Source organism: Ovis canadensis, chromosome 15, assembly GCF_042477335.2.
Source record: "Ovis canadensis isolate MfBH-ARS-UI-01 breed Bighorn chromosome 15, ARS-UI_OviCan_v2, whole genome shotgun sequence".
Lineage (NCBI taxonomy): Eukaryota > Metazoa > Chordata > Mammalia > Artiodactyla > Bovidae > Ovis > Ovis canadensis.
In genome coordinates this window covers 60,828,379-60,845,720 of record NC_091259.1, presented here as the reverse complement: position 1 = coordinate 60,845,720, position 17,342 = coordinate 60,828,379, and the positions used below count along the sequence as shown (strand labels likewise).

Genomic DNA, 17,342 nt, shown 5'->3' with positions numbered 1-17,342 from the left:
ATGGTATGGACTTAACAGAAGCAGAAGATATTAAGAAAAGGTGGCAAGAATGCACAAAAGAACTATACAAAAAAGATCTTAATGACCCAGATAACCACAATGCTGTGATCACTTACCTAGAGCCAGACATCCTGGAATGTGAAGTCAAGTGGGCCTTAGGAAGCATCACTACGAACAAAGCTAGTGGAGGTGATGGAATTCAGTTGAACTATTTCAAATCCTCAACAATGATGCTGTTAAATTGCTGTACTCAATATGCCAGCAAAGTTGGAAAACTCAGGAGTAGCCACAGGACTGGAAAAGGTCAGTTTTCATTCCATTCCCAAAGAAAGGCAATGCCAAAGAATGTTCAAACTACTGCACATTTGCACTCATTTCACACACTAGCAAAGTAATGCTGAAAATTTTCCAAGCCAGGCTTCAACAGTACTTGAACTGTGAACTTCCAGATGTTCAAGCTGGATTTAGCAAAAACAGAGGAACAAGAGATCAAATTGCCAGCATCTGTTGGATCATCGAAAAAGCAAGAGAGTTCCAGAAAAACATATACTTCTGCTTTATTGACTACACCAAAGCTTTTGACTCTGTGGATCATAACAAATGTAGAAAATTCTTCAAGAGAAGGGAATATCAGACCACCTGACCTGCCTCTTGAGAAATCTGTATGCAGGTCAAGAAGCACCAGTTAGAACTGGACATGGACAGTGGACTGGTTCCAAATTGGGAAAGGAGTACATCAAGGCTGTATATTGTCACCCTGCTTATTTAACTTCTATGCAGAGGATATCATGCAAAATACTGGGCTTGGTGAAGCCCAAACTGGAGTCAAGATTGCTGGGAGAAATGTCAATAGCCTCAGATATGCAGATGATACAACCCTTATGGCAGAAAGTGAAGAGAAACTAAAGAGCCTCTTGATAAAGTGAAAGAGGAGGGTGAAAAAGTTGGCTTAAAACTCAACATTCAGAAAACTAAGATCATGGCATCCAGTCCCATCACTTCATGCCAAATAGATGGGGAAACAATGGAAATCATATCACTGCAGATGGTGACTGCAGCCATGAAATTAAAAGATGCTTGCTCCTTGGAAGAAAAGCTATGACAGTATACTAGACAGTATACTAAAGAGCAGATACATTACTTTGCCAACAAATGTCCATCTACTCAAAGCTATGGTTTTTCCAGTAGTCATGTATGGATGTGAGAGTTGAATCATAAAGAAGGCTGTGTGCCAAAGAATTGGTGCTTTTGAACTGTGGTATTGGAGAAGACTCTTGAGAGCCCCTTGGACTGCAAGGAGATCAAACCAGTCAATCTTAAAGGAAATCAGTCCCGACTACTCATTGGAAGGACTGATGCTGAAGCTGAAACTCCAATATTTGGCCGCTTGATTGGAAGAACGACTCATTGGAAAGGACCCTGATGCTGGGAAAGATTGAAGTCAGGAGAAGGGGATGACAGAGGATGAGATCGCTGAATGGCATCACTGACTTGATGGACGTGAGTTTGAGCAAACTATGGGAGTCTGTGATGGACAGGGAAGCCTGACATGCTGCAGTCCATGGGGTCTCAATGAGTTGGAACAAATGAGTGACTGAACTGAACTGAGACCCAATATTTCCCTTTATGGTCAAGATTGCTAGTAAAGGTCACTGTTAAAGGACATACATTTAGTTATTCATTCAATTAAAGAGTCATTCATTCATTCTACAAATATTGACAGCCTAAGAACTTACTTGGCACCAGGTACTAGGCTAGGTGGGATCCAGAGATCAAACTATACATTACCTACCACAAAGGAGCTCATATTCTCAAATCAACAGTGATAAACACAGGACATGAATTCAGATCCCCAACTTCCCAGCCTAGATCCTTCCAATTCATACTAGAACCTTTCTCAGGCTAAAGCACTGAGTTCATCTTTTATAGGAACCAGGTCATTTGAGTTACTTTCCCTATCACATATTTATTTATTGATTACAGCCTCTCTGGGACAGGGCCTTAAGTAATCCAACCTCTGATAGCCTGGAGCTATCTAAATGTTTTGTTTGCTTTTAAACAACAGTACTTCCATTGATGACTCACAATAACTTTTATAATCTGTTCTGAAACCTACCATTGTATATGTCTGTCCATGCTATCTGGTCTCTTTCTTAATTTCTTGGCCCAGAGCCTGATTTTGATTGTTATTCCCTGTCCCAGCTCCAATTCTCACTTCCTCCTTCCCAACCTCTGTGGACTAGTCCTATACACAAAAATTAATTGTAGATTAGGTCCATATAGTCAAAGTAATGGTTTTTCCAGTAGTCATGTACAGTTGTGAGAGTTGGACCATAAAGAAGACTGAGCAACAAAGAACTGATGCTTTTGAATTGTGGTGCTGGACTATTGAGAGTCCCTTGGATTGCCAGGAGAGCAAACCAGTCAATCCGAAAGGAAATCAACCCTGAATATTCATTGGAAAGGCCAGTGTTAAAGCTGAAGGTTCAGTATTTTGGCCACCTGATGCAAAGAGCCGATTCATTGGAAAAGACCCTGATGCTGGGAAAGAGTGAAGGCAGCAGGAGGAGGTGGCAGAGGATAAGATGGTTAGATACCATCCCTGACTCAATGGTCATGAGTCTTGAGCAAACTCCAGGAGATAGTGGAGTACAGAGGAGCCTGGCATGCTGCAGTCCATGGAGTCTCAAAGAGTTGGACACAACTTAGCGACTGAACAACAACATATCAGCGACATAAGGATTAGTTGATAGTTAATGTTTAAGTGCCTGTACTCCCTTAGCTTCACCAATTGCATATAGAATCTGGCCACACGCTCTTTGAGGGGTTACTTTCTTGTCTAGGAGTGGGGCTGGAGCCAAGAGAGATCATACCACTATGGGTTCCCTCTCTTGGCTAGTGGCCCCATCATCCTTGGACATCTTGTCCATTTTAACTGCTGAGCAGTATTTCATTGTATGAATATATAACACTGTATCAGTTCTCTTACTGGTAGATACCTGGGCTGTTCCCAATTTGGGAATATTATAAATAAAGTTGCCATGGGCTTTGCTGTACAAATCTTTTTGTGGTATAAATGTTTTCATTTATCATGGGTAAATTCTTAGGAATAAAACTGGGTCATAGGATAGGTGTATATTTAATTTCATGAAAAATGTCAGACCTTTATCACAAGTGTTTATGCCATTTTACACTATCACAAGCAACACGTGAGAGTTCTGATTACAATCTTGCCAACACTTGTTGTCTTTATTCTTCTTCATTTTAGCCATTCTGGTGATGGCATAACAACATTTCATTGTGGTTTTAACTTACATTTCCCTGATGACTAATGATGTTGAGCACAGAAAGACAAGGAAAAGAAAACAGACAAATAATAAACAGAGAGAACAAACACAAATAAAATAAAGGGTCAGACTTAAGCCTTAATATGTCAGTAATAAAAAAAAATGTCAGTAATCGTGTGCTGCGTACTCAGTCATGTTCAACTCTTTGTGATCCTATAGACTGTAGCCCACCAGGCTCCTCTGTCCATGGGATTTTTCAGGCAAGAATACTGGAGTGGGTTGCCATACCTTCCTCCCGGGGATCTTCCTGATCCAGGGATCGAACCTGGGTCTCCTGTGTCGACATGCAGTCTTTTCCACCAAGCAACCCCGGAAGCTCAATAATTACCTTAACCTAAAGGACCTAAATAGACCAATTAAAAGACAGATTGGCCTAATGGGGGAAAAAAAAAGCATAACCCAACTGCTGCTGCTGCTGCTAAGTCACTTCAGTCGTGTCCGACTCTGTGCGACCCCATAGACGGCAGTCCACCAGGCTCTGCCATCCCTGGGATTCTCTAGGCAAGAATACTGGAGTGAGTTGCCATTTCCTCCTCCAATGCATGAAAGTGAAAAGTGAAAGTGAAGTTGCTTAGTCATGTCCGACTCGTAGGGACCCCATGGACTGCAGCCTACCAGGCTCCTCCGTCCATGGGATTTTCCAGGCAAGAGTACTGGAGTGGGGTGCCATTGCCTTCTCCGATAACCCAACTACATGCTGTCTACAACAAACTCACTTTACTATTTTTTTTAAATATTTATTTGGCTGCACTGAGTCTTAGTTGCAGCACACAATATCTTTCATCTTTGTTGTAGCCTGTAGGATCTTTAGCTGCGGCATGCAAACCCTTAGTTGTGGTATGTGACATCTAATTCCTTGACCAGGGATTGAACCCAGTCCCCCTGCAATGAAAGCACAGAGTCTTAGCCACTGGCCCACTAGGGGAGTCCCTAAACTCACTTTAAATATAACAATAAAGGCAGATTAAAAGTAAAAGGATGGAAAGATAAATCATGCAAAATTAATCAAAGGAAAGTGGGAGTGGCTAGAGTAATATCATATAAAGTAAACTTCAGAGCAAGAAAAATTATCAGAAACAATTACATTATAAAGTGATAAAAAGGGTCAGTTCATCAAGAATATATAGAAATCATACATGGATATGCAATAAACAATGGAGCTGAAAACCATGAAGCAAAAACTGATTGAACTTAAGGAAGAAATAGGTAAGTCCACAATTAGGTAAATTGGAGACTACAGTACCTTTCTCTGAACACTTGATAGAATAACTAGACAGAAAATCAGCAAGGATATAGAAGAACACACCAGCACCACTGACTAACAGATTCTAATTAACATTTATAAACCACTGCACCCAACAATGGCAACCCACTCCAGTATTCTTGCCTGGAGAATCCCAGAGACAGAGGAGCCTGGTGGACTGCTGTCTATGGGGTCGCCCAGAGTCGGACACGACTGAAGTGACGCAGCAGCAGCAGCAGCAGCAGCAGCAGCACCCAACAACAGCAGAATACACATCCTTTTAAAGTGCCCACAGAACATATACCAAGACAGACCACATGCCGGGCCTTAAAAAATATTTTTTAAGAACTGGGATCGTACAGAGCGTGTGTTCTCCATCCACAATGGAATCAAATTAGAAATCAGAAAGATAACAGGAAGACAACATACTTCAAAGTAATCCATGGGTTGAAGAAGTCTCAAGGGAAATTTTAAAAATTATGTTGAACTGAATGAAAGTGAACATAGATCACTATGAACATATGAACATAGATGTACGAACATAGATCAACTTTGTAGGCTACAGCTAAAGTCACACAGAGAGGGAAAAGTTTAGCTCTAAATTTAGCACCAAATTCATACAGTGAAAAAGAGGAAAATAATCTCAAATCAATTATTTAAGCTCCCACTGAGAACACACAGGAAAAGAACCAAATAAAGTAAGCCAAAGGAAGGAAATAATAAAGATAAGAGCAGAAATAAATGAAATTGAAAACATAAAAACAATAGAAACAATAAAACAAAGAGCTGATTCTTTGGAAAAAGTAATAAAATTAACAACCTCCTAGCAAGACTGACGAAGGGGAGATAAGATAAAAATTACCAACATCAGGAATGACAAAAAGGACCCCACTATAGATCATGTAAACATAAAAAGGATGATTAAGTGAATACCACAAACAGCTCTACACACACAAATTTGACAACTTAGATAAAAGGGACTAATTCCTTGAAAAACACAAACTACTGCAACTCACCCAATATGAAATAGATCATTTGAATAGCTCTATAGCTATTGAGATAATTGAAGTTGTAGTTTTAAAACTCCCCCAAAGAAATTTCCAGATGGTTTCACAGAGAATTCTACCATACATTTAAAGAAGAATGAAGACAATCTACACAATACGTTCCAGAAAACAGAAAAGGACAAACTATCCAATTCATTTTAGAAGCCAGCAATACCTGAAAAACCAAAGAAGAACAAAAGAGAAAACTATTGACTAATATATCGCATAAACTTCGATGCAAAAATTCTCCACAAAATACTAGCAAACAAAATACAGCAATGTATAAAAAAAATTATACAGCACAACCAAATGGTATTCATTGCAGTTGTGCAAGGTTAGTCAACATTCAACAATCAATCCAAAAAAATCAGTCAATGTAATCTACCACATTAATAGGCTAAAAAGAAGAAAAATCTCATGATTATATAAATCACTGCCAAAAAAAAAAAAAAACTTTCACAAAAGTCAACACCCTTCATATTAAAAACTCTCAGAAAACAGGAATAAAGGAAAACTCCCTCAACTTGATAAAGATCATCTACAAAAAACCCTACAACTGACAGAGTACTTAGCAGTGAAAGACTGAATGTTTTCCCCCAAAGATCAGAAAAAAGGGAAAGATGTCTGCTCCGACTACCCTTGTTCAACATAGCATTGGAAGTTTTATTCAGTGCAAAAAAAGCAAAACAAGGGAATTTAATTCTGATGCATATTCATCAGAAAGGAAGAAAATAGAACTGTCCCTATTTGCAGATGATAAGACTGTCTAAGGAATCTACAAAAAAAACCCCAAAGTCTTAGCACTAATAAGTGAATTCAGCAAGGTATCTTGCAGGATGCAACACAAATGTTCAAAAATCAGTGGCATTTCTATATATTTTCAATGAACATATGGACACAGAAATTAAAAATACAATACTATTTATATTCACTCAGGAAAGAGAGAAAACTTAGGAATAAATCTAAGAAAGCACATGTAGACTTATATACTGGAAACTACAAAATGCTGATAAAGGAATTCAAAGAATATCTAAATGGTAAGAGTACCATGTTTATGGACTGGAAGACCCACTGTAGCAAATATGTCAAGTTTTCCCAAATTGATATATAGGCTTAATGCAATTTTTCTCAAAATTCCATCAATATTTTTTCAGATATAGACTATTCTTAAATTTATATGAGAAAGCAAATAATGAATACATTTTGAAATAACTAAAACAACTTTGGAAAGAGGAAGAATAAAGTAAGAGGAATCAGACCACCTGATTTCAAGACATTATTACAACAGCCAAGAATACGTGTGGAGGGAATGACACGCAGATTAACGGGAAAGAACCCAGAAATCGGTCCACTCAAGGATGGTCAACTGATTTGTGACAAAAGTGTAAAAGCAATTAAATACAGGAAACATAGCTTTTTGAACAAATGGTGCTGGAGCAATGCAACATTCGTAGGCAAACACACACATACACATACAACAAAAAAAACTAAGCCAAAAGCAAACAAAAAAAAACCATGACCAAAGTTTCAAAACTTAGGGGGAAACAGGAAAACGTCTTAGGGCAAGGCAAAGACTTCTTGGACCTAAAACACAACCCATAAAAGGAAAAGTGGATAATTTGACTTTATCACAAAAGACCCTGTTAAGAGGATGAAAGTACAGGCCATAGAAGGATAGAAAGTATTTATAAACCAGACGTCAGTACTTAGAACACATAAAGAACTCTTACAACTCATTGAAACATGTTAAATATCATGTAAGAAAGGAATCGCCAGTCTAGGTTCAATGCAGGATACAGGATGCTTGGGGCTGGTGCACTGGGGTGACCCAGAGAGATGGTATGGGGAGGGAGGTGGGAGGGGGGTTCAGGATTGGGAACACGTGTATACCCGTGGCAGATTCATGTTGATGTATGGCAAAACCAATACAGTATTGCAAAGTAAAATAAAGTAAAAAACAAAAACAAAAACTCAACAGTAAAAAGACACAATCAGTTAGAAAATGGGCAAAATACATGAACAGATATTTCATTGAAGAGGAAATACAGATGGAAAACAAACACATGAAAAGATGTTCAACACCACTAGCCATTAGAGAAATACAAATTAAAAATCACAGTGAAATACCACTATACACCTATCAGAATTTCTAAAATAAAAAGTAGTGGTAAGGCCAAACACTGGCAAGGATGCAGAAAAACAGCTTTCATATGTGTATTGCCAGTGGAAATGTAAACCAGTACAGCTACTCTGAAGAGCAGTCTGGCAGTTTATTGAAAAACTAAACAGACAGCTATTATATGACCCAGCAACTATATTCTTGGGCATTTATTCTAGAGAAATGAAAACTTACATTCACATTAAAAATTTGTATACAACTATTGGTAGCAGCTTTATTCATCTGACAACTGGAAATAACCTAGCTCTTCTTCAGTGGGTGAATGGTTAGATACAGTATATCCATATCATGAAATATTGCTTATCAATAAAAGGAAATGAATTATTGATACATACAACAACCTGGATGGGTCTCTAAAAATCATGTTGAGTGGAAATAAAAGCCAGTTCCCACAGTTTACGCACTGCATGATTCCACTTATACAACACAGATTATTGTTTGCTGGGAGTCAAGTAGTAGTGTGGCTACAAAAGAGAAATATGAGAGATCCTTATAGTGGTGAAAATGTTCTGTATCTTGACTGTATTGCTACCAATATTCCAGTTGACACTAGCAACACATTACCTTTGAGGGAATCTAGGTAAAGGGCACACAGGACCTCTCTGTATTATTCCTTACAATTGCATGTGAGTCTACCATTTTCTGAAAATGAAACATTTAACTAAAATATTACCTGTTTGGTTTTTCTCTCATATAAATCCTGATTGATGCAACACACTTCATCAAATTGGGGAATTTCTCCTTGCTTCCTAGTTTTATGAGAATTTTACTTAGAATAGGTGTTGATTTTGCCAACTGCTTTTTTTTTTTTTTTTTGCATTTATTGAAAGCAATCATATGGCTTTTCTCCTTTTTTGGTGAATTATATTGTTTGATTTTAGAACGTTAAGCCAATCTTGCATTCATGAGATAAATACTACTTCATGATGATATATTAATTCTTTTACACACTGCTGAATAAATTTGCTAATATTTGCTTAGGAATTTTGTCTACATTTACGAAATGTCTTTCAGACACCTATGAAAGTGATCAGTGTTATTAGCTTTAAAAATTAAAAGAGACTTGAGCAAAAGTAATAAAATATTAAAATTTGATAAGCCTGGATGGTGGGTAAATAGTAATTTGTTATTTTATTCTCTATACTTTCTGCTTTCTTTTCATTCTTTCAATTAAACTATCCTTGGTTGCAGTTTAGAAAACAGATTCAGAGGACAGATTGAGGACATAAAAACTGGGTTCTGTATGCTATTAGGATTACAGAGGTAGGATAGCTTTGTGTAACCTCTTCACATAGCCTAACACAGTTGTGCTGTGCTGTGCTAAGTCGCTTCAGTCGTTTCCAACTTCCAACTCTTTGCAACCCTACAGACCCAAGCCCACAGGCTTCTCTGTCCATCAGATTCTCCAGGCAAGAGTACTGGAGTGGGTTGCCATTCCCTTCTCCAGGGGATCTTCCTGACCCAGGGATCAAACCTGCATCTCTAAAGTTTCCTGCTTTGGCAAGCAGGCTCTTTACCACTACCACCACTTGGGTACTCAGTAAAAATTTATTGAGGGGTTTCCCAGGTGGCCTGAGTGATAAAAACCCGACAGCCATTTTAAGAGACAAAAGAGACTCAGGTTCGATCCCTGGATTGGGAAGATCCCCTAGATGCGGGCATGGCAACCCATTCCAGTATTCTTGCCTGGAGAATCCCATGGACAGAGGAGCCTGGTGAGCTATAGTTCATAGGGTCACAAAGAGTTGGACATGTGAAGCAACTTAACACACATACACACACACACACACACGTTTATTGAATGAACTTAGATTTGTTTAAATCACACTTCAATACAACATAATGGATACTATGATCCAGATCCACCCTCAGGATCTTGTCAGTCATCCCCCCAGTTTCTGGGGGTAGTTGCTCATAAATCCTAATTCCTCCCAAGGAATTGCCCTCTTTGAAAGGAAAGAGTCTTGCCAAAAGTCACAATACCTCTCCAGATACAGCCTCTATCACTGATCAATGCAAGGATATAAATTTCTCATTCCCTTCCTTAATTTGGAATAATTCTGAAAGGTCATCCCAGGCTCAGAGCATTCTTCGGGATTGGCAGAGGCTTCTGATGAGCTAATTTCACAACTCAACCTCTCTTTCTGGCCAATCCTGCTTCCATCACTCCATTACAAGCTTGGTGTTGACAGTAACTTCTCCCCAGCCCACCCTAACTAACCTCTTGAATGTTAAGCTCACTCTTCCTCAGGGAACTCCACTCAGGATACACATTATCCTATTTTACTTTTCTTTTCATAGCAGTTATCAACATGTGCAATAACCTTATTTATTTAATACTTTAATATTTGCTTATTGCTTGCTGTAAGAATGTAAGAGCTACAGGGCAGATTTTTTGTTTTCCATACACGGTGCACTACTATATCAAGCACCTAGGGCAGGGCCCGCAGAACATCAGTAGGTCCTAAACACTGGTTGTTGGACTGAATTAAATGAGACACACCTTGCATTGCATTCAATATCACAGTAACCCAAGTCTATGCCCCAACCAGTAATACTGAAGAAGCTGAATGGTTCTATGAAGACCCACAAGACCTTCTACAACTAACACTCAAAACAGACGTCCTTTTCATTATAAGACACTGGAATGCAAACGTAGGAAGTCAAGAAATACCTGGAGTAACAGGCAAACTTGGCCTTGGAGTACAAAATGAAGCAGGGCAAAGGCTAATAAAGTTTTGCCAAGAGAATGCACTGGTCATAGCAAACACCCTCTTCCAATAACACAAGAGACAACTCTACACATGGACATCGCCAGATTGTCAATACTGAAATCAGACTGATCATATTTTTGCAGCCAAAGATGAAGCAGCTCTATACAGCCAGCAAAAACAAGACCAGGAGCTGACTGTGGCTCAGATTATGAATTCCTTATTGCCAACTTCAGACTTAAATGGAAGAAAGTAGTGGAAAGCATTAGACCATTCAGGTATGACCAAAATCAAATCCCCTATGATTATACAGTGGAAGTGCGAAATAGATTCAAGGGATTAGACCTGATAGAGTGCCTGAAGAACTATGGACAGAGGTTCATGACATTGTACAGGAGGCAGTGATTAAGACCATCCCCAAGAAAAAGAAATCCAAAAAGGCAAAATGGTTGTCTGAGGAGGCCTTACAAATAGCTGAGAAAAGAAGAGAAGAGAAAGGCAAAGGAGAAAAGGAAAGATATACCCATTTGAAAGCAGACTTCAAAACAAAAGCAAAGAGCGATAAGAAAGCCTTCTTCAGCAATCAATGCAAAGAAATAGAGGAATACAATAAAATGGGAAAGACTAGAGATCCCTTCAAGAAAATTAGAGATACTAAGGGAACATTTCATGCAAAGATGGGCACAATAAAGGACAGAAATGGTATGGACCTAACAGAAGCAGAAGATATTAAGAAGAGGTGGAAAGAATACATAGAACTGTACAAAAAAGATCTTCATGACTCAGATAATCAGGATGGTGTGATCACTCACCTAGAGCCAGACATCCTGGAATGTGAAGTCAAGGGGGCCTTAGGAAGCATCACTATGAACAAAGCTAGTGGAGGTGACAGAATTCCAGCTGAGCTGTTTCAAATCCTAAAAGATGATGCTGTTAAAGTGCTTCACTCAATATGCCAGCAATGTTGGAAAATTCAGCAGTGGCCATAGGACAGGAAAAGATCAGTTTTCATTCCAATCCCAAAGAAATGCAATGCCAAAGAATGCTCAAACTACCACACAATTGCATTCATCTCACACACTAGCAAAGTAATGCTCAAAATTCTCCAAGCCAGGCTTCAACAGTACATGACCCGTGAACTTCCAGATGTTCAAGCTTGTTTTAGAAAAGGCAGAGGAACCAGATTTCAAATTGCCAACATCTGCTGGATCACTGAAAAAGCAAGAGAGTTGCATAAAAACATCTACTTCTGCTTCATTGACTATGCTAAAGCCTTCGACTGTGTGGATCACCACAAACTGTAGAAAATTCTTAAAGAGCCGGAATACCAGACCACCTTACCTGCCTCCTGAGAAATCTGTATGCAGGTCAAGAAGCAACAGTCAGAGCCAGACATGGAACAACAGTTTGGTTCCAAATTGGGAAAGTAGTAGTCAAGGCTGTATATCGTCACATTGCTTATTTAACTTCTATGCAGAGGACATAATGTGAAATGCTGGGCTGGATGAAGCACAAGCTGGAAATCAAGATTTCTGGGAGAAATATCAATATATGCATCTCAGATATGCAGATGACATCACCCTTATGGCAGAAAGTGAAGAGGAACTAAAGAGCTTCTTAATGAAAGTGAAAGAGGAGAGTGAAAAAGTTGGCTTAAAACTCAACATTCAGAAAACTAAGATCAAGGTATCCTGTCCCATCACTTCCTGGCAAATAGATGGGGAAACAATGGAAACAGCCAGAGACTTTGTTTTTCAGGGCTCCAAAATCACTGCAGATGGTGACTGCAGCCATGAAATTAAAAGAAGCTTGCTCCTTGGAAGAAAAGCTATGACCAATCTAGACAGAATATTAAAAAGCAGAGACATTACTTTGCCAACAAAGGTCTGTCTAGTCAAAGCTATGGTATTTCCAGTAGTCATGTATGGATGTTGAGAGTTGGACTATAATGAAAGCTGAGTGCTGAAAAATTGATGCTTTTGAACTGTGGTGTTGGAGAAGACTCTTGAGAGCCCCTTGGACTGCAAGGAGAGCCAACCAGTCCATCCTAAAGGAAATCAGTCCTAAATATTCATTCGAAGGACTGATGCTGAAACTGAAACTCCAATACTTTGGCCACCTGATGCGAAGAATTGAGTCATTGGAAAAGACCCTGATGCTGGGAAAGATTGAAGGCAGGAGGAGAAGGGGACAACAGAGGATGAAATGGTTGGATGGCATCACGGACTCGATGGACATGAGTTTGAGCAATTTTGAGCAATTTTCTGAATTTGGTGATGGACAGAGAAGCCTGGTTTGTTGCTGCCCATGGGGTCGCAAAAGGTCGGACACGACTGAGAGACTGAATTGAACTGACCTTACCGCTGCTGCTGCTGCTGCTAAATCGCTTCAGTCGTCTCCGACTCTGTGCGACCCCATAGACGGCAGCCCACCAGGCTCCCCCATCCCTGGGATTCTCCAGACAAGAACACTGGAGTGGGTTGCCATTTCCTTCTCCAATGCATGAAAGTGAAAAGTGAAAGTGAAGTCGCTCAGTCGTGTCCGACTCCTAGCGACCCCATGGACTGCATCCATCCATGGGATTTTCCAGGCAAGGGTATTGGAGTGGGGTGCCATTGCCTTCTCCCACGGAGGAGCCTGGCGGGCTACAATCCCTGGGGTCGCATAGAGTCAAAGAGTCAGTCTAAATTGTTAGACTGAGCGACTAAGAATTCAACACCTGCGTGGCGTGAGGCCAAAAGACTGGACAGAATAGACGCTGGACTGTGGTACAACCCCTGCTCACCGTCCAGAAGGCTCGGAAGCTAGGAACTGACCTTACAGTATCAAAACACTCCCTCAACAGCCAGTAAAAAGCATTTAGGGGCGGAGGCTCCGAGTCCCCGCCCCTCCCGGCCCGCCCCTAGGCCCGAAAAGGAGGCGGGGCTCCGCAGACGCCGCGGCGGGCGAAATGCCGCAACCGGCGGTACGGCTGGTGTGGCTGAGTCAGGTTCCCTACGCCGAGTTGCTGGCGTTGCAGCAGCGTTGGCTGCGGCGGCTGCAGGCCGAGCCAGGGCCCGAGGCGGGTGCCCTCCTGCTCTGCGAGCCCGCAGGGCCTGTGTATACCACCGGGCTGCGCGGCGGTCTGACATCCGAGGAGACTGCGCGACTGCGGGCCCTGGGTGCCGAGGTGCGCCCCCTTGGCCGGGGCGGCCTGGCCACCTTCCACGGCCCGGGCCAGCTGCTGTGCCACCCGGTACTCGACTTACGACCCCTCGGCCTGCGCCTGCGCACCCACGTGGCCGCGCTGGAGGCGTGCGCCGTGCGCCTGTGCGAGCTCCAGGGCCTACCCGGCGCCCGCGCGCGGCCCCCACCCTACACTGGAGTTTGGCTCGGCGAGCGCAAGATCTGCGCGATCGGTGAGCGCCTTGGGGCGGGGCCTGGCGGGGCCAGACCAATGGTGGTGAGGGCAGAGCTCCGGGCGGGTGTCACTGGCGCGGGTTTTGAATCATCTGCCCACTGCCTTTATCTAAGGCTCTTCTCACTGATATCTTCAGAACCAGGTCACTTCGGAGGTCACGTGGTTCAACACACTCATATTTAGAAATGGAGAGACAACGAGAAGTGAGTTGCCAGGTTACTTCACAATATCTGGACAATAAGGGTGAAATTTTTTTTTCATAATTTTTTTAAACAGAGGAATCTTTGTTAAAGGACATTTCTGTAATGTCCATAGTAAGTGCAGCCAGTGTGGAGTCACAGGCGTCTCCTCTCATAAAATCGGTGGTCTAGTCCAGTTTCTTCATCTCACTGAGGACCATCATGAAGCCTGGGGAGGGAGGGTGTCTATTCTAAGAGCCATTGGTTTGCCTTGCAGGTGTCCGCTGTGGAAGGCACGTTACGTCCCATGGCCTGGCGCTGAACTGTTCTACGGACCTCACGTGGTTTGAGCACATTGTGCCCTGTGGGCTGGTTGGGACAGGCGTCACTTCTCTGAGTGAGGAGCTCCAGAGGCATGTCACTGTGGATGAAGTAATACCACGTTTCCTTGAGGCCTTTAAAGAGACCTACAAGTGCACGTTGACCTCAGAGGACAGCCCCAGCTGATGGGCGTTTATATTATCTCACACTAGAGGTCTTGTCTTGGAAAGCAACGCACCAGACTTGGGAGTCACTGAAACCTAGATTCTAGAACTGGCCCTGTCATTCACACATCAGGAGACTGTGGGCAGATCATGAGCTCTGGGCCCTTGGTTCCATATGTATACGGTTTATTTATATCTTCCCAACCTGCCTCAGATATAGATATGAAAACATTGTGAAAAGCACAAATATAAGGCATTAGCACTACTGTCGACACCCATTTCTTAGCTCAGAAAAACTCAGGTATCATAGCGTGTCATTTCTCAAATATTTCCTCAGTAATGTATTTAATTGGGAAATCTGGGCTCCAGTTCCTTTGATTGTTGTAAGAATCATTTTTCAGGATCATCCAGGTGAAGGTGATGTGATGTGGATTTTTTTTTCATTCTCAGGAGACCTGGGAGCTTTCTGCAATGACAGGGAAGTGGAAAGACTTCTTTAAAGAGTAATATGGGATTCTGTCTTCCTGGGTTGGATTCCTCAAGCCTGATGGCTTTTTTAGTTAGGTAACCTGAGCTAGGCCAAAGGCTAGGGGAAAGAATAATAATTTCTGACCCTGTACAAATGCCAAAAATAGAAGGTTTTTTTTTTTAATATGAGATCTCTATAAAGGTTGTATGTTAATTATCTATAACATGTCACCCCAAAGCTTAATGACTTAAAAGAATAAACATTTATTATCTCATATACTGTGGTTTGGAAATTTGGGAGAAGCTTAGCTGAGTGGTTCTGGGTCAAGGTCTCTTCTGAGATGCAATCGAGATGTCAGCTGTCGGAGGACTTCCCTGGTTCTCCAGTGGTTAAGACTCTGTGCTGCCAATGCAGGGGCCACAGGTTCAACCCCTGGCTGGGGACCTAAGATCCCATATGCTGCATGGTGCAGCCAAAAGATTTTTTAAAAAAAGATGTTAGCCGGGGCAGCTCTCATCTGAAGACTTAGACTAAGGCTGTGGAATCAGCTTCCAAGATGACTGACTCACATGCTTGGTTGGTACTGGTTATTAACCGGAGGGCTTAATTCCTCTTCACTCCATGTTGCTCAGTCACTCAGTAGTATTTGACTCTTTGTGACCCGCCATGGACTGCAGCACACCAGGCTTCCCTGTCCATCACCAACTCCCAGAGCTTGCTCAAACTCACATCCATTGAGTCGATGATGCCATCCAACCATCTTGTTCTCTATTGCCCCCTTCTGCTGCCTTCAATCTTTCCCAGCATCAGGATCTTTTCCAAGGAGTCAGCTCTTTGCATCAGATGGCCAAAGTATTGGAGCTTTAGTTTCAGCATCAGTCCTTCCAATAAATATTTCAGATTGATTTCCTTTAGGATTGATTGGTTTCATCTCTTTGCAACCCAAGGGACTCTCAAGATTCTCCTCCAGCACTACAGTTCAAAAGCATAAATTCTTTGGCACTCAGCTTTCTTCATGGTCCAGCTCTCACATCCATACATGCTACTGGGAAAACCATAGCTTTGACCAGACGGACCTTTGTTGGTAGTGTCTCTGCTTTTTAATAAGCTGTCTAGGTTGGTCATAGCTTTTCTTCCAAGGAACAAGCTTCTTTTAATTTCATGGCTGCAGTCCATCTGCAATGATTTTGGAGTCCTAAAAAATAAAGTCTCTCACTGTTTCCATTGTTTCCCCATCTGTTTGCCGTGAAGTGATGAAACCAGATGCCATGATCTTCATTTTTTTAATGTTGAGCTTTAAGACTCTTTAGTTCCTCTTCACTTTCTGCCATGGGCGGGGGTGTCATATGCATATCTCAAGTTTTTTATATTTCTCCTGGCTATCTTGATTCCATTTTGTGCTTCATCCAGCCTGGCATTTCGTATAATGTCCTCTGCATAGAAGTTAAATAAGCAGGGTGACTATATACAGCTTTGATGTACTCCTTTCCGAATTTGGAACCAGTTTGTTGTTCCATGTCTGGTTCTAACTGTTGCTTCTTGACCTACTTACAGGTTTCTTAGGAGGCAGGTAAGGTGGTCTGGTATTCCCGGCTCTTTAAGAATTTTCCACAGTTTGTGGTGATCCACACAGTCAAAGGCTTTAGCAGAGTCAGTGAAGCAGATGTAGATATTTTTCTGGAATTTTCTTGCTTTTTCTGTGATCCAACAGATGTTGGCAATTTGAAATCTGGTTCCTCTGCCTTGTCTAAATCCAGCTTGAATATCTGGAAGTTCACAGTTTACGTACTGTTGAAGCCTGGCTTGGAGAATTCTGCCATTACTTTGTTAGTGTGTGAGATGAATGCAATTGTGCGGTAGTTTGAACATTCTTTGGCATTGGCTTTCTTTGGGATTGGAATGAAAACTGACCTTTTCCAGTCCTATGGCCACTGCTGAGTTTTCCAAATTTGCTGGCATATTGAGTGAAGCACTTTAACAGCATCATCTTTTAGGATTTGAAACAGCTCAGCTGGAATTTCATCGCCTCCACTATCTTTGTTCTTAGTGATACTTCCTAAGGCCCACTTGACTTTGCACTCCAAGGTGTCTGGCTCTAGGTGAGTGATCACACCATCGTCATTAACTGGGTCATTAAGATCTCTTTTGTATAGTTTTTCTGTGTATTTTTGCCACCTTTTCTTAATATCTTCTGCTTCTGTTAAGTCCATACCATTTCTGTCCTTTATTGTGCCCATCTTTGCATGAAATATTCCCTTGGTATCTAATTTTCTTGAAGAGATC

The 17,342-nt window shown here is 41.5% G+C and overlaps 1 protein-coding gene across 1 annotated transcript; it reads left to right on the top strand.

Annotated features, from left to right (window-relative positions):
* Positions 1 to 13,440: 13,440 nt before the first annotated feature.
* On the top strand, positions 13,441 to 15,333 carry LIPT2 (lipoyl(octanoyl) transferase 2). Its single transcript, XM_069555700.1, has 2 exons — positions 13,441 to 13,924; positions 14,383 to 15,333. Exons 1-2 carry the CDS (start codon positions 13,477 to 13,479, stop codon positions 14,610 to 14,612), a joined length of 678 nt encoding a protein of 225 aa, XP_069411801.1. The 5' UTR covers positions 13,441 to 13,476; the 3' UTR covers positions 14,613 to 15,333.
* Positions 15,334 to 17,342: the final 2,009 nt, after the last annotated feature.

What these genes read in the sequence shown, in the direction of transcription:
- LIPT2 (XM_069555700.1), top strand. Translation starts at nt 13,477, where the DNA reads ATGCCGCAACCGGCGGTACGGCTGGTGTGGCTGAGTCAGGTTCCCTAC. An exon ending in GCGCAAGATCTGCGCGATCG is followed by an intron (nt 13,925 to 14,382) that starts GTGAGCGCCTTG and finishes TTTGCCTTGCAG; the next exon opens with GTGTCCGCTGTGGAAGGCAC.